A 22,387-nucleotide genomic window follows, 5' to 3' on the forward strand; every position below is an offset into this window, starting at 1 on the left:
CCCTCCCCATCACAGCTTCCCTGCAATGCTTTGGAGGAGCAGAGAGCCAGCAAAGCACTGGCCGATCTCACCCTGCCAGACCAGTTTGGGGTTGGCCGCTTTCAGTTCAGTTCTCCTCCAGAATTCTCCCTCCCCTATTACTTGTGAACGTGTCCCAGGGGGTGGGAAAAAGCTTCTCCTAGATCCCTGCCTCTTAAGCAGAGTGCAGCAGGGTTCATTTTTTCCTCACTTGTTTAAAACAATGGGTGATTGTGCTGTATCTGCTCTGGGATTGGGGAAGCCCCTGTTTTCCTGTTTCCTCTATGGATGTGAGCAGAGATACTTATGATGATCTCACTGTTCTTTGGGGCAGGCCCAGGGGCGACCCAGCGGCAACACAGCATGGTGTTGACATTGAAACAAGCCTACTGAGAGCCTTGGTTGTGGGGAGAGGTGTGCGGGCAGCCTGGTCCCTGTTGGATTTGCTTCCAGTTTACACCAGTGCAGGTGAGAGGGAACCAGACCCATGGAGAAGCCTTTCATTTCTCAGGGCCTTACTTTCACCAGCACCTGTCATCCAAGAGGTGAGCCCCAAGGTACAGGAATCCCTTCACCCACCACTAAGATGCAGCCACCTCTGGAGTGGGACATGGTAGCTGTTTTAACAGCTCCACGGCCATGAGGCACAACAAGTTAGGATAGGATGCAAAGAAGAAAATTATATGCAGTTGATTTAGGGCCCAGTCCTGCAAGGTGCTGAGCACCCTCAGTTCTTTGGGGTCTGTGGGAATGGAGGGTGCTCAACAACTCCATGCAGGGTCAGGCCCTTATAGAGGATCCCCAGAATAAAGCTGATAGGATCTGTCTTTTCCAGGAAAAGAATGGGCTTTCCTTCCTCCTGCACCTTTATTCAGACTGGCAGCCTTGGGGATCTCTGCCGGCCACAGCTCTGAATGGCGGCTTTCCAGAGCAAGGTTTTTGAAGCAGGGGCAGCTGGGGTACTGATATCCTGTCTGGAAATTCTCCAAAGAACGCTGGGAAAAGCATGCAAAATCCATGGGAATAACCTGCCTGGGTAAATCCCGCTCTTCCGAGCCAGTGGGCTTCCGTTCCCCTCTGCCCCTTTTTACAGCCCATCTGATGGTTTCCTAAAGTTCACTGGCCTGAGATATTAGCTGTTAAGCTGAGAGGATGTCTCTAGGCCACAGGGGTCATAACTAGGTCTGGCCTCAGTGACCAGAGTGGGGCCGGGAGCAGCTGCAAAACCTTAGCCATAAACAAGATAATTGAGTAGAGATAAAAGGGCCACAGCACAGCCCAGGGGCTCAAGCATCGGACTGCGACTCTAGAGCCCTGGGTCTGGCTTCCCACTCTGACACTGACTCACTGGGTGGCCCTTGGCAACGAACTACCCCTCTCTGTGCCTCAGTTTCCCCCTCTGCGATGGTGGTGACCTGCCTTTATAAAGCACGAGGGCATCTGCAGGGGAAACAGGCTGGAGAGGCGTTAGGTAGTCACTGTGAATGCACGTTCAGGGGAGAGCTAAGTGCTGTGAGCGGAGTCCTGGCTGGAGCCCTCTCCTTCTCACTAGTCAGCATGTCCTTTGATGAGTCTTCGCTGGGGAGGAGTGTGGGAATCAGCCTGGCAAAGCCACCAGGAAATTGCCCAGCCCTTACACCCCATCTTGACTATTTCACCAGCCTATAAAAAACACCCCGACTTGCCCTAAGCTGGTGAATTTAGCCAGGCTGCCTCCAATCTGCCCCAGCCCAGAGCATGATGCAAAACCTGCCTTCCCAGGATACCAGACAGAATGAAGCCCTGCAAGGAAACTCAGACCTGGGGACAGCAAAGACCAGGGGCTGTTGTGAGTATGTTCCAAACCCAAGCCTGCTAACGCAATGGACCTTAATAAAGGGATCTGGCACCTGGAGAGGATGGAGCCGGGCAGGGCACACAGTCCACTCTGGATCAGCAGCAGCAGGAAGGATTTGGAGAGGGGACAGAGGATGTCAGAGGTTCTATCTCAGTGGGCTTAAGGGGCTGTGTTCCTGCTGCCTGGAGCAATCAGCAAGGCTTGAGAATAGAGCTAGTCCTGGGGGGCAAAGTCCCTTCCGCCACCCCAACCCCACCCAACCATCCCCCCACCGTTGCTGCTGCTGTCCCTGCCACCGGCTCCATTTTTCTTTCCTGCCAAATTAAGCTTTATTCCTTTTGTCCCCAGTCCAGCACAAGCAGCCCAGTGACAAGCTCTGGCCACTGGGCCAGCAGATCCACTAGCCACGAGGCCTCTGGGATGAGAGACGTGCCCTGTAACTGAGACCCAGGGCACAGAATACACCCTGCGGAAGAGTGATCGGAGGTAAGCAGAGGTGCCGGGGGAAGTCTGGACATGCAGCACGGGGATCAGAATAGCACCAGGCAGTTTGATTTAAGCCCCTGACCCAAAGGCATCAGGCTCACCCAGCCACAGCCCTGGCACCCCCAGCTGTCACTTTCCCTGTGGTCACAGCCAGGGGGCTGCTGATGAATAGGTGATGGCGTGAAGCCAGACACACAGAACTCCCTGGCCCACCAGCCGCCTTAACACTCTCCTGAGCTCTGACGGGCAGCGGAGAGGAGGAGCCCAGAACATACCCCATGTTGGTACCTGCAGCTTTGCCTGGTGTCTCAGCCTCTTGCTGCTATTTATAGGGGATGGTCTCCGAACCCGGGCTCGAGCCCAAGCCCAAATGTCTACACTACCATTGTTAGCCCCACAGCACAAGCCCAAGGCAGCTGACCCGAGCTCCAAGACTCGCTGCCAAACGGGTGTTTTTTGCAGTCTAGACGTACCCTAAGAAGCAGCTCTGATGACAGTGTGTGGAGTGCAGGACAGACGGACAGATCAGTCTGGGAAACACAGCACCATGGGGCAAAGATACCTCCCGGTGCCACTCGTCCCAGCTCCACAGGATTGCTCTGGATGTAGGTGTGACCCTCCAAGCGGCACTCAGGGATGGGTCAGGCCAGCATCTGGGAACCAACATGATCAATGATGCTTTGCTCTTCTGGAGCCCAGGGAGGCGACATGTGTGTCACCTGATCACTGAGCTAATGGCAGAGCTGGGAATAGAACCCAGGAGTCCTAGCGTCTTGCCACTAGAGGCCATTCTCTGGCTCCTTGTTCCGTGCTCTAGCTCCTAGGCAATGCTGCCTGTGTAGAAGCAAGGAGGGAGGAAGTGCTAGGGAAGCAATCCATGGTGCTGGTGATTACTGAAAATAAAATATTCTGGGGGCAGGGGGCCCTCCTTCCTCGGGCCCGGGAGACACCGGCCTGTTTAATCAGACCTTGATCCTCCCCGGTGTACGCTCAGCAAGCGGTGAGCAGCTCAGAACCACGCCAGACACTAATTGACAGCGACACCCTGTCCCGTCTTATCCGGAGCCTAGGGATTTCCAGTAATGGAAATGAATGTCCCCAGCATCCAGCCTGCCACCTGGGCCCCTGCCTCACTTTCCCTGTCTGCTGCAATCACTACTTGCCCCAGAGCCCTGCCTCCAGCCCTTGCTCCCCCTCCCCCCCACCAACCAGTCTTATTTATTTGGATTAATTAGTTAATTAGCACATGAAGAGGGAGAATCTGGGAGGCAGCTGCTCCAGCTGGGGACCTCCCCTCCCCTGGCACCCGCCCCAGCTGGCAGTATAATCCCGGCCATTGTGAAGGCAAGTAACTGTCTCAGCAACCCTGTCCGGCTCCAGACAATGGGAGCCTTTTCTTGGGAATGAGCTAAAAGGAGAGATGAACTCAGAAGTTTTGCAAAGGAAAAGGGAAGTTAAAAATAGCCAGGAGGGGTGGGGGGGAGAGACTCTTCCCCTGCTCTCCCCCCAGCACCAGTTCACTTCCTGTGGGACCCTCTGGCCCATTCTCTGCTTCAAAAGCCTTCTCTGCAGCGACTTGGGGAGCTGGATGGATCCATCCCAGGACAGCAGGTGCCTCTTAAGGACACTGGACAAGCTGACTCTGGGGTTCTCTCACTGAAGCCCTGGCAAATCACTTCCCTCTTTGTGCCTTCCTTTCCCTAGCTGTGAAGTGGCCAGATACTTGGTTATTGTTAGGGAAGCACTTGCACAGATTCAAGGCCAGAAGGCACCGTTGGGATAGTCTAGCCTGACCCTGTATAGCACAGGCCAGAGAACTGCCCCCAAATAATTCCCAGAGCAGAGCTTTTAGAAGTTACATCCCATCAGGATTTCAAAATGGCCAGTGGTGGAGAATCCACCATCACCCTTGGCAAATTGTTCCAGTGGTTAGTGACCCTCATTGTTAAACATTTACACCTTATTTTCCATCTGAATTTGTCTCACTTCAACTTCCAGACATTGGATAGGGTTCTACCTTTCTCCACTAGACTGAAGAGCCTGTTATTAAATATCTGTTCCCCATGTAGATACTTGTAGACTGTGATCATATCATGGCTTAACGTTAGATTGAGCTGCTTGAGTCTATCATTATAAGGCAGGTTTTGTAATTCTTTAATAATTCTCATGGCTCTTCTCTGAATCCTCCCCAATTTATCAACATCCATTCTGAGCTGTGGGCACCAGACCTGGGCACAGCATTCCAGAAGCAGTTGCACAAGTGCCAAATTATCACAGGTCAACTCACCGCTCGGGGTGGCTCCTCCTGGCCACTGTGGGGATTAGCTTCCTTCCAGATTCTGTACCCTCCTCTGGTGGTCTCTCTACCCATCGTCCTCTCACACTGCAACCCCTCTCGCTCCAGAAGCTGCAGCTTCCTCATTATGACTTGGTCCTCTGGCCAGGTCACTGGGGTCCTCCCTGTCTTGGGTATCAAAGTCTTTTAGGGCACACTGTCCCAGGCAGTCTGCTCTCCACTGCCTGCTCTATGCCATTTCCTCAGGAGCTGGTAGGGGAAACCAGACCTGCCCTTTGCTCCGGAGTCTAGCTCAAAGACCAACAGCAACCAAGGTCTGCACCATCCTGGACCTTACTACCTTTTCCCTGAGCCTTTCATAACCTTTGGGCTCTCCCCCTTCTCTGGAGTTACCAGCCCCCCAAAACATCTCCCAGATAGTGCACTTCCCTACAGCCCTCTATTCACAGCCACCTTCCTGTCTTTATAAACTCAGCCCTGCTCCTTCCTTCTCAGCTGGGCTCTCTCATTATTCAGTCCGATTACTTCAGCCACCTGATTCCCTCAGCTGTGGCCTGTCTGGTTAATTGGCACACCGGCTTAGCCTACATTAACCCCTTCAGGACAAGTGTGGGGTGAACACCCCACCACACAAATACAGAGGTAAAATAACCTCTCCATTCCTACGTGACATTCCCCTCTTTATACACTGCAGGATCATATTTGCTCTTGGCCACAGCATCACACTGGGAGCTTATGTTCAGCTGATTTTCCACCACGACCCCCAAATCTTTTTCAGAGTGACTACTTCCCAGGATAGAGTCCTTCATCCTGTGGAGCATGCCCACATTGTTTACAGACATATACATTTACATTAAGCCGTATTAAAACACATATTGTTTGCTTGCACCCAGTTTATCAACCGATCTGGGTAGTTCTGAATCAGTGATCTGTCTTCTTCATTCTTTGTCACTCCCCCAATGTTTGTGTCATCTGCAAGTATCATTGGTGATTTTATGTTTTCTTCGAGGTCATTGGTAAAACTATTAAATAGTGTAGGGCCAAGAACTGAACCCTGGAGGACCCCCCTGGAAACACACCCACTCAATCACAATTCCCCGTTTACAGTTACATTTTGAGACCTATCATTTAGCCGGGTTTTAATCCATTTAATGTGTGCCATGTTCATTTTATATCCTTCTAGCTTTTTAATCAAAATGCCATGCGGTACCAAGTAAAACACCTTACAGATATCTAGGTATATTATATCAACACTAGGACCTTTATCAACCAAACTCATAATCTCATCAAAAAAAGATATCAAGTTAGTTTGATAGGATCTATTTTCCATAAACCCATGTTGATTTGCATTAATTAATAAAGAACTAAAGGAGGGTCATGTAATCAACACCTGTATCAGCAGCTCCATTATCTTGCCCAGGATCCATGTCAGGCTAACCGGCCTATAATTACCCATTATCCCATTTACCCTTTTTAAAAGTTGACACAACATTAGCTTTCTTCCAGTCTTCTGGAAATTCCTCAGTCCTCCAAGATTTATTGAAGATCAATATTAATGGCCCAGTGAGCTGCTCGGCCAGCTCTTTTAAAACTCTTGTATGCAAGTTATCTGGACTTGCTGACTTAAAAATATCTGCCTTTAGTAACTTCTGTTTAACATCCTCCACAGATGCCAGTGAAGTGGAAAGAGTGTTATCAGCACCATATGATGAGAGTATATCATCAGTGATTTTCCAAATACAGAATAAAAATATGTATTGAATGCTTCTGGCTTTTCTGCAGTATTATTGAGAATTCTCCCATTTCCAACTAGTACCAATACCACTGTCAGGATCTTTTTGTTCCTAGTATATTTTTAAAACTCCTTCTTATTGTCCTAACTCTGCTGGCCACAGATTTCTCCTTAGATCCTTTTGCTTCCCTTATCCATTTTTTTCTATAATTCCTAACTTCTTTTATTTATTACTATCAAATTTCTCCTTCTTCCATTTGTTATTGTAGCGGGGATGTTACCCCTCTCCTAAGGGAAAAGGGTAGGCTGACTGGGGAGGCGGCCACAGCTGTGGCCACACCCAATCAGGCCACAGCTGGCCCTGATATAAGGGCTAAGGGAGGCACTGGGTCAGTCTCATTCCAGCCTTTGAATGGGAAGGACCTAGCTGCTTGAAGGAGTATAAGGTACCTAGAGCAGGAGAGCTCTGGCTCGGGAAGTCCCCAGGTTGAGGCCTTGCTGAATGTCCAGGGATGAGTATATAAATATGGCTTGGGCATGTAGGAATGGAATCAGGAAGGCTAAATCACACCTGGAGTTGCAGCTAGCGAGGGATGTTAAGAGTAACAAGAAGGGTTTCTTCAGGTATGTTGGCAATAAGAAGAAAGCCAAGGAAAGTGTGGGCCCCTTACTAAATGAGGGAGGCAACCTAGTGACAGAGGGTGTGGAAAAAGCTAACATACTCAATGCATTTTTTTTTGCCTCTGTCTTCACAAACAAGGTCAGCTCCCAGACTACTGCACTGGGCAGCACAGCATGGGGAGGAGGTGGCCAGCCCTCTGTGAAGGAAGAAGTGGTTTGGGACTATTTAGAAAAACTGGACATGCACAAGTCCATGGGGCTGGATGTGTTGCATCCAAGAGTGCTAAAGGAATTGGCTGATGTGATTGCAGAGCCATTGGCCATTATCTTTGAAAACTCATGGCGATCGGGGAGACCCAGAGCATGGGGACTGCTGTGGAGCAGAACCCCAGGGTAAGGGGCACTGGGGTGTGGGAGGGATATGGGGCCTGAGGTGGGACCGACACCAGCCAGCAGGAGACACTGTGAGGACTGAAAGGGAGATAATTCCTGGATGACCAGCAGGAGGAGTGGAGGTAGTGAGTGCTTGATCTGCTACAGTTATAAATATATTTTTAATGTTTTTTATAGGTGTCTTCACTCCCCCTCTAAACCAGGTCAGTTTTGTAACCAGCTCAGCCTCCTTCTCAGTTGTGGGATTGAGAGCCTTCAAAGCGATGTACCACCATCAGGGAAAATATGGTATCCTTTCCTCCACGCTTCCTCCTTTTTATAGTCTCTTCATTGGGGTGGCTAGTCCCTGTCCCCTTCCTCCAAGCATTTAACATTGCTGGGTCAGTGAAATTATTCTCCTTTGACAGACAGCGAAAATGAGGCACAGAGGAGTAACATGCCCAAGGTCACACAACAATTCAGTGGCAGAGTCAGGAACAGGTCTTAGAAATCCTGCCTCCCAGTCCCCTGCTCTAATCACTAGACCCTACTCTCTTCCTAGAGCTGGGCGGGAGTCAGCTCTACTCAAAAGAACTGCTACTGTGAGGAGGTTAGGTCACGTCAAAACCTCCTTCTTTCTGTTGAGAATGCTCTCCAAGGCAGCTTTTATCTTTCCTCCGTGCTGCTAGCCCCTTTCCAGGGCACCCCTCCTTGTGGTGCTATACCCAGCATTTCAGATGGAATCCAGGTTAACTGAGCAGCTTCCCCTTTGCTTTGTGCCTGCTCGGCTCAGATTAGCCAGGAAGCTGTTGGCTCACTGGGCTAATGGCTTTACCAGCTCTGCCCCAGTCACCCCTCGAGTCAACATTCCAGACACCTGTTCTGCCCAGTCCTGCTTCCCAAAGTGGGCTCCTGGCTTCCCCCACACCCCACCTGCCCTGCAGCACCAAACAGGCTGGTTGGAGCAGATTTTGCAGCTAAGCCCTGTTCCACAGCTCCCACCTTTAGGAGGGGTCCAGGAGTGGAAAAGGAGCATTTTTGTCCCTGATGTGGGGACTCTGGTTTCTTTTGGGCACTGTGCATGGCACAGAAGCAGGTGGACCTGAGGCAGCACCAAGATCTCAGGCTCCTCCAACCTGAAAATCCAGATGGTGCTTTATTTTAAACTCAACCCTTTCCTCCCTCGCAGCTCACGTCTTTCCTTCCTCCGCCCCGGCTCGCTCCCCCATTTTGATTTTTCCGAGACGCCATCCCCGCTGTATAAACAAAAGCTATTGTAGCCATGGTTAATAATCCCCAAATAAAGCACAAACAAGGGAGAGAGGAAGGAGTGAGGAACACACACATTATCCACTGGGATCCGAGCCCAGAGAGGGGGAGCAACACGAACTGGTACGGAGACTCAGCAGGATGGGGATGTTCCAGGACTGGGGCAGGTGTTGGAGTTACCCCAGGATCGAATGAATGTAGAGGTCTAGATCCTCAGCTGGTGTAAGTCCCTATTGTCAGAGGAGTGACACCCATTTACACCAGCTGAGAGTCTGGCCCAGAGAATGAATTCCCCTTTCTCCACTGGAGAAGGGTGTGAGGGTCTCTGCCCGCTCTGGGGTGTAGGTTTCCGACCCAATGATGGCACCACTTGCAGGACATCCAATAGGTCCAAAAGCAGCACCCATATTTTGATGACTTTAGGGCCCTCATCCCAGAGGACACAGCAGGCCTGATCTTAGTTATCCGATGGCCTCTTTGTGCAGCTCTCCACATGAGGCTTCCCCAGCCGCTATGTAAAGGCCCCTGGTGCAGGGAGCATGGCCCATGTGCACTGCACTGCGTCTATTTGTTGCTTCCTATGGACCTGGGAAACGGAGTGCACTAGAGGAGCCCTGAGGTTGCTCTAAGTTACACATAGGGCCAGGCAGGGCCCAGCCCTGCCTCAGAATACAGAGTGCAAAGGTGGGTTAAAGTCTCCTTAGCTCCCTGCAATCGCTGGCAGCAGTGGAGTAAATGAGACTCAGACCCAGTGCTCTCATGCCACAGCACCTGGTGGAGTGGGTGGAAGCTGGAGACAGGCTAGCGCACCATCTGGGGAGTAACAGGACTAGGCCCCCGGCCTTACTTCAGAGGGACTGAATTCCTCTTGTGTCCCAGGAGAGGGCGACTCTTCCCCCTCCCATGGCAGAGGCGTGTGAAGAGGTCCAAGACTGAACAGTGTCCAGATTCCTCCCTGAACATCTGCCTTTTGTCAGCTGTGAGATCTGCGCAGGAAGCGAGTCCTGCTGAATAATGCATCATGCCGACCTCATAAAGAGCAGCATGAACCTCGGATGGAAGAAAGCTGGCGGGTCTGACCCTCCCCAGCTGATCTGCCTGCTTTTAGCAGGGGACAGTGTGATGCATGGCTAGAAGGGATTAAACAGCCTGCAAAATAACCCTCAGAAGGTGTGTGGGGAGATAATGTTGGTGGTTTTGTCTTTACATATGTATAAGTAGGGTCAACAATGTAATCAACAGTCCCTCATATGCTGTGTTCTGACAATTCAGGGGTCAAAAGATCCTAACATTTAGACGATTTGTAAACACAGAATATCTCAGTATTTATCTCTTTGAACTGTATTGTGAATAGCCATATGTTAATTCTGTAGCTAAGTACTGATGATGGACCTCCTTCAAAATCATCCTAATTACCTTTTGTTACCTGAGGAACTCCAACTTTTCAAAAGACATGAAATTGTATAAAAGATCTTTGGATCCTGATTCTGTCCTCTCAGATCTGCTTAAGCTTCATCGGGGGAAGTTTTGAGTTGCAAGACTGAGGTCCCAATTACGCTGCTATTCCCTGAATATGAGATTTGGACAGTGGACTATGACCTATGAACTATTTCTGAAGGAAAGCTTTGTAGTTGCAAAGTTTCTGCTGCGAATCTGCACCTCAACAAATTGAATTCATGTCTGTCTGTATTTTGATCTTTTAACCATTCTCTCGTTTTTTTAATAACATTTAGTTGTTAAGAATTGGCTGTAGCATATCTTTGGGTAAGATCTGAAACATTTGTTCACCGGGGAGGTAACATGTCCGATCCTTGGGATTGGTAGAACCTTTTCTTTTATATGATGAAATAAAATTTACAGAAATTTTCATCAGATTTGATGTGGGTACCTGGATGGAGGCCGGATCACTTTAAGGGAACTGTTTGGACTTCTGAGTAACCAGTAAGGTAAATAAGAAGCTGTTTTAGTCTGGCTTAGTGAAACTAAGTATTGGAAAATCCACCAGCTTTTTAGGGTTTGGCTGCCCCTTTCTTTGCAGTTCACCTTAATTGAGTGACCATAGCTGGCCCCCACAGGGACCCCAGTCACAGTGGCGTAGTTGTGCTTGGAGACACATTATCACAGGTTAATTGGGTTTTTGGATCAGAACCACACACTTGTCAAAATTTAATTTTGGCATTGGGGAGTTTAAGGGTTAAAAATCAGTTACAGTGAGTGACCCAGGAGCAAGATCCTGACAGAAAAAGCCTGGAAAGATTGTGCTTACACAGAGGGATATATTTTAAGCAAAAGGCCTGTTGCCTGCCTTAGGATGTTAATAATATTTATTTGGATAGTATGGGGTTTAGGCTCACCAATCTGTTTGATCAGAAGATAAAAGTTTTTGTCCTGGATCAGGCTCCACAGAATTTATAAAGGCCCCTCGGGGGTATGACAGGAAGCTCACACTGAGACAGATATAGCCTTAAAGACTTTTTATTAAAATCAATGAAATAGTAAGTAAATGGTAAAATAATCAGAGTTACAATTGCATTACTGCTATTCAAAAGATACATATGGTAATTGTAGTATTGTATGCTACAAAGCTTTGATTAATATACTCACACCTTTCCTCAGTAACCTGGTGGTGAGAGACACAGGACCAGCCTCATGGTTCAGGTTTCTCAGTTCTTGAGTGAGAGATGCAGTGCTTAGAAGAACCTAATTCTAAGACCTATCAAAGCTAACTTAGGGTTTACTTGACTAACTTAAACTTAAAATCAAAAACTAAGAACAAACGCTTAGGGAAACCAAGCTTAGCCTAGTCTCCTTGGAACTTAAAGTTTGAAAGAGAATGAGTAGGGCCTACCAATAGTTAGTAGTGTCATAGATAGAGTAGAAATAAAATACTCTAGCGAGGTAGGTCACCTCTTTTATAGGGCACAAGTGCCAGAAATCCTTCCTCCTATGCCCAAATTTCATTCCTCACCCACAGAATGTTAGGGTGCGCTTACTCTATAGGCAAGCATCTTTGTGCATATTGATGACATGTACATACACATTCTTTTTAGTCACTTCAGTTTTTTCCTTGTGGTGTACCTGTTAACTCTGTGGGTACAAACTTGGAAACCCCTATACCATTCTTCCATTATCTAAGACATATGTGTGGGTACTTATCTAGGTAAAAGATCTAATATAGATATGCTAACTTTACCTTAGCTTAACATACAGGATATGGCCTGTAGGTCCCTTTGCATTACAGCCAAACTTACTTTAATACAAATCTATAAACCTACTACAATAAACCAAAATATTTAAACTAAAAGAAGAGAGAGAGAGAAACAAGAAGGCTAATCCTATAGGCTACAGGCCCCAGACCAGGAACTGAAAAATCTGTTCAGTGCCAGTGCTGAGGAAGAAGACCCAGCAAAAATGCTTGCGCTAAGAAACCAGCGGCTCAAACTTGAACAAAAGCAAAAAATAGCTGATGAAAGGAGAAGCTGCTGAAAGAGAGTGCCTGTGGTTTGAACATGAACAAAGAATGGCATATATTTGATCATAGGAACTAGAAGCTAAGGCAAAAGTAGACAGACTTAAGCTCCAACTCAAAAGAATAAAGGAACAACAGGAACTGTATCATAGTGAAAAACCAGTTCCTCTCAACAACAAAGATGGGGATGGAATCTATCCAGTTTATCACAATGTTGGTATGTTTGACTCTAAACAGTTGTCTGTGTGTAACCAAATTTACCCCAACACTTCCACCTTTTATGTAAATACTTTTACTGTGAGCTCGGGTGAAGGTAACCCCATAACTTGTGCAGAGAATGTAAAAGTCAATGGGAAAAGCTGTTTAGGGCAAATTACAGCTTCTAACATCACTCTTGTTAAAACAGATTTTGTCAAAGAGGAAGATTATTTACCAAATCAGAGTGTGAATGTTGTAATTCTCTGAGTTTACTGTAAGCGTGGCTTTAGCCAGAATCCATCTTGAATGGAATGAAATGGTGTTCAACATGAAGTTATAGCTGGTGTAAGGAAGTTATTGCCTAAGGATCTTTTGATTGGGGTTGATATTAAAACTTTGAGTCAAGTTGATGACATAAACCAGTCACAGGAAAGAAATAATCCTGACCTGTGTCTACTAGGGGCCAGGATTTGCCTATGGATGGTTTCTCCAAATGTTTGTATGAGGAAAATGGCTGTAAATCCACTAGGACCCCAGTCACAGACAGAAACAAAGCTTCCATGTAAGCAGAAGATCCACATTCCATCCAGTGGATAATCTCACTCATCTCTATCTTCAAGATCCCAGAGACAAGTGGAACAGGGTAGCCTCACTGTAGGACAGGCTCTGGTTTGAGCCCTGGGCCATTCAGGTGAGCAAGAAGTGCAAAACACATGCATGGAGCTGGAGCTAGGATGGCCAGGCAGCTGCATCTCCTTCCACATGGTGTAAATCTGTACAGAACAGGGGCCTTTGTGCCTGTCTGTTAGAGAGGGAGAGCAGATGGTCCCATCTACAGCTGCCAGTTCTGATCCAATTGCATCTTGCAGTGCAGATGGGATCAACTCAGGGAAGCCCAGTAGCTCCAAAAGCCATACAAAGAGACCCTATATTTCGGTCACTTCTGGTCCCAAACCAGGCCTCTTCTTGGGGCCCAAACCTGGTCCCTACTGGAATGTTCCCATTGATTTATGGCAGCTGTGAAGCTGACCATGTTTAAGTACATTTACTGAACACAGGTGGAGTTTGGCCTCCAAACAAAACAGTTTGTTTCTTCTGCCTGTGCGTATTGTAACCCCACACACGCCAGCCTTGATCTTCCCACAGCTGCGGTACACAACTCTGCGGAACAAGCATCAGTTTCACCATGCAGATGGTCAGAGAGAGAAGTGTAATTACCAGCTCTGAGGCTAAGCCCGCAAATCAGGAAGGTCAGATAACACCAAGGTATCCAGGCCCATGAATCCCCAGCTGTGGACAATGTTATCTGAACCCTGAGTCCCGTCTGCAGCCTGAGTCACTGCTCTCCCACCTGGGGTTTGCTTGATGGATGGGGTAAGACTAACAAGGAAGGAGGAAACCATGGGATTTTTCTAATGAAAATCATAAAGGGCAATGGTGTCAAACCCACGGTAGCCAGAGTAACAGCCTAGAAAATTGTCTAAATGTTTATGACACTTACGGCTCCCTTTCCAAACAGTTCTGGCCGGCACGGCACGGCGCTGGTTGGATTGCGACATCAGCCCTCCATCGCTTTGCTGTAGTTGATTTGCATGCTGCAATTGTGCTGGTCCAAATACAGTTCAGGAGTGTGACCAAAAGGGGCGGGGGGGTTGGTTGCACCCTGAAAAGGTGATTGGATGAAGCTCGTGGCTCATCCTTTTCTTCCCGAGTTGCCTGTGGGATTTTGCAACATCTGCTTCAATCTCTGTTTATCAGAGATGGGGCAGAGTCGTAAATTCTGATCTGATTGAAATTCAGGGCAGTTTGAATCAGGGTTTGCCTCTTGTTATTTATAACCTTTTGAGCCAGGCTAGAACTATGCCTCTTATGGAAGCTGGGGTGAGCCTTGCAGAGCTTTGGGCTTTATGGGGGAGGGGGGTGTGTGTGTGGTGGTAGAGCAGGGGTTCCGTGCCCGGCTCTGAAGTCATAGATTCCGAGGCAGAAGGGACCACTGTGATCATCTAGTCTGACCTCCTTTGTAACTCGGGATAAAGACCTGCCCCAAAGTAATTCCTAGAGCAGAGCTTTTAGAAAAACATCCCATCTGGGTTTAAAGATGGCCAGTGATGGAGAATCCACCACGACCCTGGGTAAATTGTTCCCCTGGTTAGTTACTCGCCCTTTTAAAAAATGTACACCTTATTTCCAGTCTGAATTTGTCTACTTTGTCTTCAACTTTTAACCATTGGACCATGTTCTAGCTTTCTCTGCTAAAATGAAGAGCCTGTTTTTAAAAATCTGTTCCCCACATAGATAGCTATAGACTGGGATCAAGTCACCCCTTAACCTTCTCTTTGGTAAAATGAATAAATTGAGCTGCTTGAATCTATCATTTTAAGGCAGATTTTCTAATCCTTCAGTCATTCTCCTGGCTCTTCTCTGAACGCTTGCCAATTGATCAACATCCTTCTTGAATTGCGGGCACCAGAACTGGACGCAGGATTCCAGCAGCAGGGGCACCAGTACCAAATAAAGATGTAAAATATCTTCTATTCCTACTTCATACATCCCAGGATCACATTTGCTCTTCTGGCCACAGATTCACACTGGAAGCTCATGTTCAGGTCATTATCCACCATGACCCCCAACTCTTCCTCAGCATCACTGCTTCCAGAGAGTCCCCCATCTGCAAGTAAGGCCTGCATTATTTGTTCTTAGATGTATATGTTTACATTTAGGTGTATTCAAACACACACTGTTTGCTTGCACCCAGTTTACCAAACAATCTAAGTCTCTCTGAATCAGTGACCTGTCCATCGCATTATTTACCACTCCCCCAATTTGTGTGTCCTCTGCAAACTTTATCAGTGATGATTTTATGCTTTCTTCCTGGTCACTGATAAAAATATTAAATACCATAGAGCCAAGAACCGATTCCCGAGGGACCTTACTGGAAACACACCCCTTTGATGATGATTCCCCATTTAGAGTTACATTTTGAGATCTCTCAGTTAGCCAGTTTTTAAATCCACTTAATATATGGCATGTTGATTTTATATTGTTTATATAGCTTTTTCATCAAAATATCACATGGTACCAAGTCAGACGCCTTACATTATGTCAACACTAATACCTTTATCAACCAAACTTGTAATCTCCTCTTAAAAAAAAAAAAAAAAAAAAAAAAAAAAGGACATCGTTAGTCTGACAGGCTCTATCTTCCATAAACCCATGTTGATTGGCATTAATTACGTTACCCTCCTTTAGTTCTTTATTGAGTCCCATATCAGCTGCTCTGCTATCTTGCCTGGGACACTGTGACCCTGATTCTCTATTGCTTTATTGCTCTGCACCTTGCGCAGCCACTTACACCAGTGCTGAGTTCTATTAAAATGGTTGCATTATGCACCCACTTTGTGCTGACATAATCCTTTGCCCGAGGTGCAGGACAACAGTAGATCAGGCCCAGCATATGCACTGGTTCAAGCTGGGGCCCAGCAGGGCTTCAGACTCCTGGGTTCTTTCAGGCTAATTTTTGAAGGGATACAAAATTAGCTTGAGTTCATGAACCTAGTTACCCTCCCCTTTAAAGCCTGCTCCATTACACTGGATAATGGAGTGTCACTGGTGGAGAATCAGGCCCTGTGTTTATTGCCATGGGTGACACCATGACGTGTGTGTTTAGCTGTAGGGTAGCCTATGCTGTGGGGCAGGACAGGCCCCTATAGGCTGAGCTGGCAGACGTGGGTGTCAAGGGATGAGATCTGGACTGTGGAGGTTTTTCTGCAAATGATTTCCCTCTCTTTACAAAGCGTCTCCAGAGCATAACCCAGCATAACTCCTGCGGCCACTGACCTCAGCGAGAGCCGGATCGGACCTAGGAGTCCGGCTTGAATGTGCCATCCCCAGCTGTCTAAGCAGGTCCAGAAGGCCCGCCCCTACTCTGCAGCTTTGCCTATTTGGGGCTCCAGCCAAAGCCATTAAACAAGCAAATAAAACAGAAGAAGCTAGATAAGGTGAGAGGGAGCAAAGACCAAGAGACTCAGAGTGTTCTGGTCCCCAGCGAGAAGCATCCTCCTCTACCCTGTGCTGGGACCCTGCATGTGTTCCCCATCTTTCCCAGGAACCTGGCGGAATTTCACGCTGCCTCCAGGCTGTGGTGTGCGCCCAGTTGCACAACCCCTGGCCTGGAGATGTAGAAGGAAGAGCTCCTAGTGGATTAACGGGGGTTCAGCCAGTTGTTGTGATGCTGTCTGTGGACAGGCTGTGGGTTTCCCAGGGTTTTGTCCCAGGATCTGGAGGTGCCGTCTCCCTGTGCCTTGACTGACTGGGCTGTGCCAGCTGACACCATTGGGCAGCCAGATTGCCCGTGCCCAGCCCACCCATTCGCTGCTACCCTGCCCGCCCCTGCCAGTGCCCCGTTGTTTCTCTTGGGGCTCAGCCTAGCATGCAAACAATGGGGGGGAAATCCTGCCCCGGAGCAGTGTATTGCTTTGGGGTTCCCAGGTACACCCTCTGGCTCCAGCCACAGACAAAAGAGAGCCCTGCCACCATCCACCAGCAGCAATGATTTCATCTCTCCTGCAACTGGCCCTTGGTCAATATACACTGAGCTGGTAATCGGCCTTCTGGAAGCCCAGTCTGCCTGCACAGCGGAAAGCACCATCTGTCTGTCTGGGAAGGGGGAGATGGATGTGACCAAAACACTGCCCTCAGCCACTGGCTGTTTCAGACACCTCCTTTGTGTGGGGAGATGTGTGTGTGGGCACCCAGTTGTGCAATATTTGCATGGCATGTATGTGTAGGGGGGTATTTGTGTGTGCATGTTTCTATGAGGGCATTTCTGTGTGTATGTACATTTGTGTGTTTGCAATTTTGTGTCTGTGTGTTTGTACATATATTGGTGAGTGTTTATTTGTGCAGGCATACTTATGTGCATGTATTAGGGGGGCATTCCTTGGTGGGTATGGCCATGTGTTTGCATGCATGTGTGTGTCTGGGCACATTTGTGTGCATGCTTGTCTGCGTACCTGCGTCCACCCGCCTGCTTGCATCACAATACCTGGCTGCACCTTGTTTTCCTGTGTCAGTTGATTGAGTATGTCCTTATGAAGGTGTCTGAAGTGCATGGCTGGAACAGTACTTACATGTAAAGTTTGCAGCTGCCTCCCCCCAGGTGTCAGATAAATTCCCTTCCACTTGTTTCTGTCCAATCTAACCTGCTCCTGGTCTGCCTTCGAGGCTCCAGCTGCTATCAGCAGCCAGTACCTGGAGTCATATGGCAAACCAACCAACTATGCCATTTTAAACAACTAATCTCATTTGGAATAAACTGTTCCTTTCTGATGAATCATCCAAACCCATTTGTCTGGAAAGGAAGGGGGAGGATAGAGAGACAGTGGATCAGAAATGCATCTAGAAGCAGAGAAGAAGGGCATGGGAAGGACTGCTGTGTGACACACACACACACACACACACACACACACACATATATAAATAAATAAGAGGAGAGCTGAAGAGAAAGCCACAGGCAGAGGGAAGAGACAGTGGGGAAGTGATTTGCCTAGTGCCATGCAATGAATCAGTCTCAAAGCCAAGAGCAGAACCCAGGAGTCCTGGACTATGGATTTAGCTCTCACCATCAAACAGGCCATGTCTGAGACCTGCAAAGAGGACCCAGGAGTCCTGAACCCCAACCCTCCAGCTCTCACTGCTGGACAACTCTCTGTTTGGTTTTTTTGGCCTTTTACCACCTCCTTTTCAGATGCAGATGTGGATCCTTTACCTCCATTCCCCTCCCCCCTTATCCATTGGGACCTTTCTCCTTCTCTCTCCCCTGCCCCTCCTCCCTCTTTCAGAGGGATGCTGATATGTATCTTTGCAGCTGCAGAGAGGAAGGCCAACGGAAGCCTTGCAGGTGGGGTATGAATCCCAGTCGCAGTGTTAGGAAAAGCAAATGGAGCAGGGAAGAGGCTAAAGGCAGATGAGGCAAAGGCTCCGAGACACCAAGCATTGAGGGCTGGCATGGGGGGGCTTTCTACTGCATCCAGGAGCTGCTGAGTAAAGCCAGGTGTAGTCCTCGGGGCCAGGGTGAGCCCTTCAGGTCTGGGGGGAACTGGGAAGAGCTTCTAAGGGCATGGTAGTCATGGGGCCATCCCCTGCTCTAGCACCATCCAGGCAAGGGTCTGGCAGTGCGTTACAGAGCATCTCATTGATTAGGCCTTACGACCCCCATTTCTCACATGAGGAAACTGAGGCACAGCACAGGGAAGTGACTTGCCGAAGGTCACCCGGCCAGGCAGTGGCAGAGCCAGGAATGGACTCCAGGAGTCCTGGCTCATTAGCCACTAGAGCATACTGTGGGGGAGCTGTTCAAGGCAGGACAGCCTCAGCGTTGGTGTTGAGGCTAACAGCCTTTCAGCCCATTTTCGTCTCCCAGCTCCCCACAGACTGATCCCTGGCTTGTTGTCACAGGAGCCACACTGCAGCCACGAGAGCCGAGTCAAACACATGCTGGGCACAGAAAGTGACAGGGTGGTGCCCAGGAGCAAGGGAGCCACGAGTCTGGGGGAGCCGTGCCCTGTGGGGGTTCCTGGGACAGGCAGTTTTTGCTGGGTAATTACAGCCTTGCACAGCTCTGGCAGTGATCAAAGGCTCCTCCAGCCACGTGGGCTCAGGCGCATTCTCCCTACCCGTACAGGGCTGAGAACAACTTTCCCACAGCCGCTGCACTGCACAGGATTCAACAGCTGCATGGGAGGCTTTGTGCTTCAGCTGAAGAGGGTGGCAGGGTGGGTGGGGGAGGGGGCGAGGGCCAAAGGGCTTTCCACAGAGCCATTGTGCTTGGCCGTTTCCAATCTGGAATTCGGGTGTTGCGAATGAGCGTGAAAAGGAGAGATTCAGCCAATCTGGCGTTGCTTTCCAGGCTGCCTCGACCCAGGGGCGGGCACCTTTAACAGGGAGACAAAGATGGGCAGCTTCACCACGATGCTGTGATGTAACACAGGAGCTTTATGATGTCATCTTGCATCACTCCGGGTGTACGGACAGGCCCTCGGAAGAGCAAACTCATCTGATTCTGCTTTGACACCCCCCCCTACCCCCAGATAAATTCTGGACTCCTTCCTTCTGATTTTAAAAAGGACCAAGGGCTAACCCAGCCCTTTGCACGTGTCCAATGCACAGTTATTGCATAGCATCTGTCCTGGCCCACAGAGACTCCTCTATGCCCAGAGAGGCAGCAAGAGGCAAATTTCAACCCTGGCCTCTCAACACAATCCTACCTATCAAACTTGTAGGAAGATGCCCAGGTACCCCGCTGAAGTGGGCAAGAACCTGTCTGCAATCCAATGGCTGGGACAGTGTCAGGCAGTGGGAGTTAAGTGCTTAAATATCTCTGAAGATCTGGGCCAATGGACTTCTGCAGATCTAAACAAGTGCATCTCTGCTGATGTCCGTGTGTCCAGAGAAATTGGCCAAGAGCTTTGGAGGACACTTAAGTTTAGTCCTATCCATAGGGGTAAGAGACAAGGCACTGTGGTTTTGAAGAACTTCCCACTGACCGCCAACATATCATTGTTAAATCAAATGCTTCCAGGGTCACTCAAGTCCAGACGTTGGTCTCAGTAATACAGGGAAGAGAATTTGGTTTCCGCCTACCCCAGTGGGGTCTGGATTTCATCTGGGACCTCAAGGCGTCCCTGTTATACAGATAGATAGTGATGGAGAGGAATGAGTTAGGGTGTAACAAGGATTAAGAAAGGGGAAAGAGGTTGATTATCAGGAGAAATGGCCCAGCAAAGAGGTCTAATAGGTAGTGGGACAGTCCCCCAAGAGAAGAGGTCAGAATGTAACACACTGGCTTTGTGTTCCGTATCCCCTCTATCAATAGAGGATAACAGCCTACTACTGCTACCACAGCTAGCCCTTTACCTCTGGTGGTAGAGGCAGTGCTGGGGATCCTGCTGATGACTCATGGTGGGAGGTGGTCATTACAGATGCCCCAACATTCAGGACATTTAAAACCAGACTGGGCAAACCACTGGCAATGGGGTTCTTCACCTGGAGGTCGCAAACAAGTTGTTGGGGATCATGACTACCATCCTTCTCACACTGCTAGATGGTAGCAGGGTCCCAGCTTGATGGGATGAACCCAAGGGTGGAAAATCAAATGTACGTATCTTAAGGAAACAAGCCTACATTAGGCTCAGCTGGATAACGAGGGCACCCCAATAGGTTTTTTCCATCTCAGATGCCTAGGAGCCAGCTGCTACAAACTTTCCCTCTCCATTTGTAACCCCAAACCGGCTGAGCCATCCAAGCTGCAATTTTTCAGGCTAAATTGGAATTAAACCCCCAATAACAGAGTTATAAGCACTTGAAAAACGGACTGTTTCCAGACCCAGCAAAGCATTTCCTCTAAGTTTCCAGTTACAGGGCTATTTATGAGGCTCGAGAACAACCTAGAGACATGGGATTGATGTTATTTACTTATAGCAGAGCCATGATAACTGTCTGCAGCTAAGTGCCGCGTGTGAAGGGGAGGAATGATTTAAGGTGGTACACTGCGCACGGTGAGTATTAAGGAGTCGTGGGATGAAGTTAGGAAAAACTGGCTGGATAACAGGGAAAGCAGCGAGATCTGCTCAGCTGTAGGATGGTCTCAGTGGAAGCCTCATTGCTTGGATTATTTACTGTTTCAAATGGTGGCTATTTTAAAGCAGCTCCACTACAGATGGAGGCCCCATTGTGGCAGGTGCTGCCCAGACATATCATGAGAAAGATTCCTTACCCCGACAGCTTAAGTAGACAAGATGGACATAGGATGGGAGAGGAGAAAACGACACAAAATCTCAAAAACCAAAGCCTCTCGACTAGCAAAAGTTCAGCAGGAAACCATCCTGTATGGGCCCTTCTGCTGTCCAGTTCCTGCAGCAATCTGGCAGCGTAGGGGCTGGGGGCTGCAACCAGACAGAGTGATCTGTTTATTTGCAGCAGGCTAAGGTGCAGAGTCAAAACTGACCGGGCAACAATAAAAGAGGTGTCTGCAAATAGCCAAGGGAGAGCTGTCCTCTGGGCTGGGAACAAAAGCCAGCTTAGGGGGGCTGGACAGACAACCCTGCATCTTCCCAGCCAAATCTGCAGCCACAACTCCACAGTTCACTTGGGGGGAAGGGGTCCCAGAGACAGAGCAAACCAGCTGCTGTGCTGAGGAGACTGCAGGGGAAGGACCATGCCTGGTTTTCCTGCTTGGAGGGAAAGCAGCAGCCGGGGGCCCTGGTAAAGCGCAGGCACCTCTGTGTCATTAAAGGGGTCCAGAAATAACCCCCCCCCCCATCCCCCAGCGCTGGTCATTGTCTCCCTGGGACAGCTCCTCCCCCGCCCCCGCGTGGTGCCCCCAGCCCCGCTGGAGGGATTGAGGAGGGGCGCTGCCGCCTGCGACAGGGGCTGGAGATATGGGCTGGCTCAGTGCAGCCGGTGGCCCCTGCTTGGACCAGCTCCCAGTCCAGCCCCCTCCTCCCTCCCCCCTGACGTCAGCCCCTGGGCTTCTCCAAACCCGCCGAGCCGCCCGCTCCTCACTCTGCGGCGGCGGAACATGGCTCGGAGCGGGGCGGCGGGGCGCCCGGGGCTGCTGCTCGCCTGCGGGCTCCTGCTCTGGGGCGCCACAGGTGAGCCGGAGCGGGGCGCGCACCCACAGGGCTGCGGGCCGCGGCCTCCCCCCGCCGGCAGACCGGACCCTCCGGCGGCGGCGGGGCGAGGGGGTTCGGGGGGGCGGGCTTCGGGGACAGGTTTGCGGGGGGGCGGGACAGTGCTTGTGTTCCCGAGGCGCGGTGCGCGGAGCTGGGTGGGCTTGTGTGCGGGGGCTGGGGTTTTTTTTGGGGGGGTAGCCGTGCGGTGCCCCCCTGCCCCCCCCCGTTGGTGAAGAGGGGGGCTCAGGGCAGTTTGCGGCGAGGATGCTGCGCCCCGCTGGCTTAGCTCCGACTCTTTGTGCCTTGGACCCGGGCGGGGGGCGGGGGGGGGGCGGGTGGGGGGGGGGGGCGCGGGCTGTGTGTCTGAGACCAGTTCGGCTTGGGAGTTCCCACGTGCGCTGGGCTCGTGTCCAGAAGC

The 22,387-nt window shown here is 49.6% G+C and overlaps 1 protein-coding gene and 1 long non-coding RNA gene across 10 annotated transcripts in view; both read left to right on the forward strand.

Moving 5' to 3' along the window:
* Positions 1-6,774: 6,774 nt before the first annotated feature.
* Positions 6,775-10,304, forward strand: LOC122463560. Its single transcript, XR_006287032.1, has 3 exons — positions 6,775-6,815; positions 7,561-7,671; positions 9,511-10,304. It is a non-coding gene; the product is annotated as an uncharacterized LOC122463560 (long non-coding RNA).
* Positions 10,305-21,803: 11,499 nt separating this feature from the next.
* The window catches only part of MCAM (melanoma cell adhesion molecule), a 35,185-nt gene continuing 34,601 nt past the window's right edge, over positions 21,804-22,387 (forward strand). For 4 of the 9 annotated variants that reach the window (XM_037882436.2, XM_037882437.2, XM_043533844.1 and 1 more), the window contains exon 1: positions 21,804-21,948. In XM_037882436.2, the coding sequence (XP_037738364.1) occupies positions 21,876-21,948 (73 nt within the window). In that variant the 5' untranslated portion in view covers positions 21,804-21,875. The remainder of the gene's footprint in view (positions 21,949-22,387) is intronic. The other 5 variants (XM_043533842.1, XM_043533841.1, XM_043533845.1 and 2 more) reach the window with 4 other exon arrangements.

This window comes from Chelonia mydas, chromosome 22 (genome assembly GCF_015237465.2).
Source record: "Chelonia mydas isolate rCheMyd1 chromosome 22, rCheMyd1.pri.v2, whole genome shotgun sequence".
NCBI classification, from domain to species: domain Eukaryota; kingdom Metazoa; phylum Chordata; order Testudines; family Cheloniidae; genus Chelonia; species Chelonia mydas.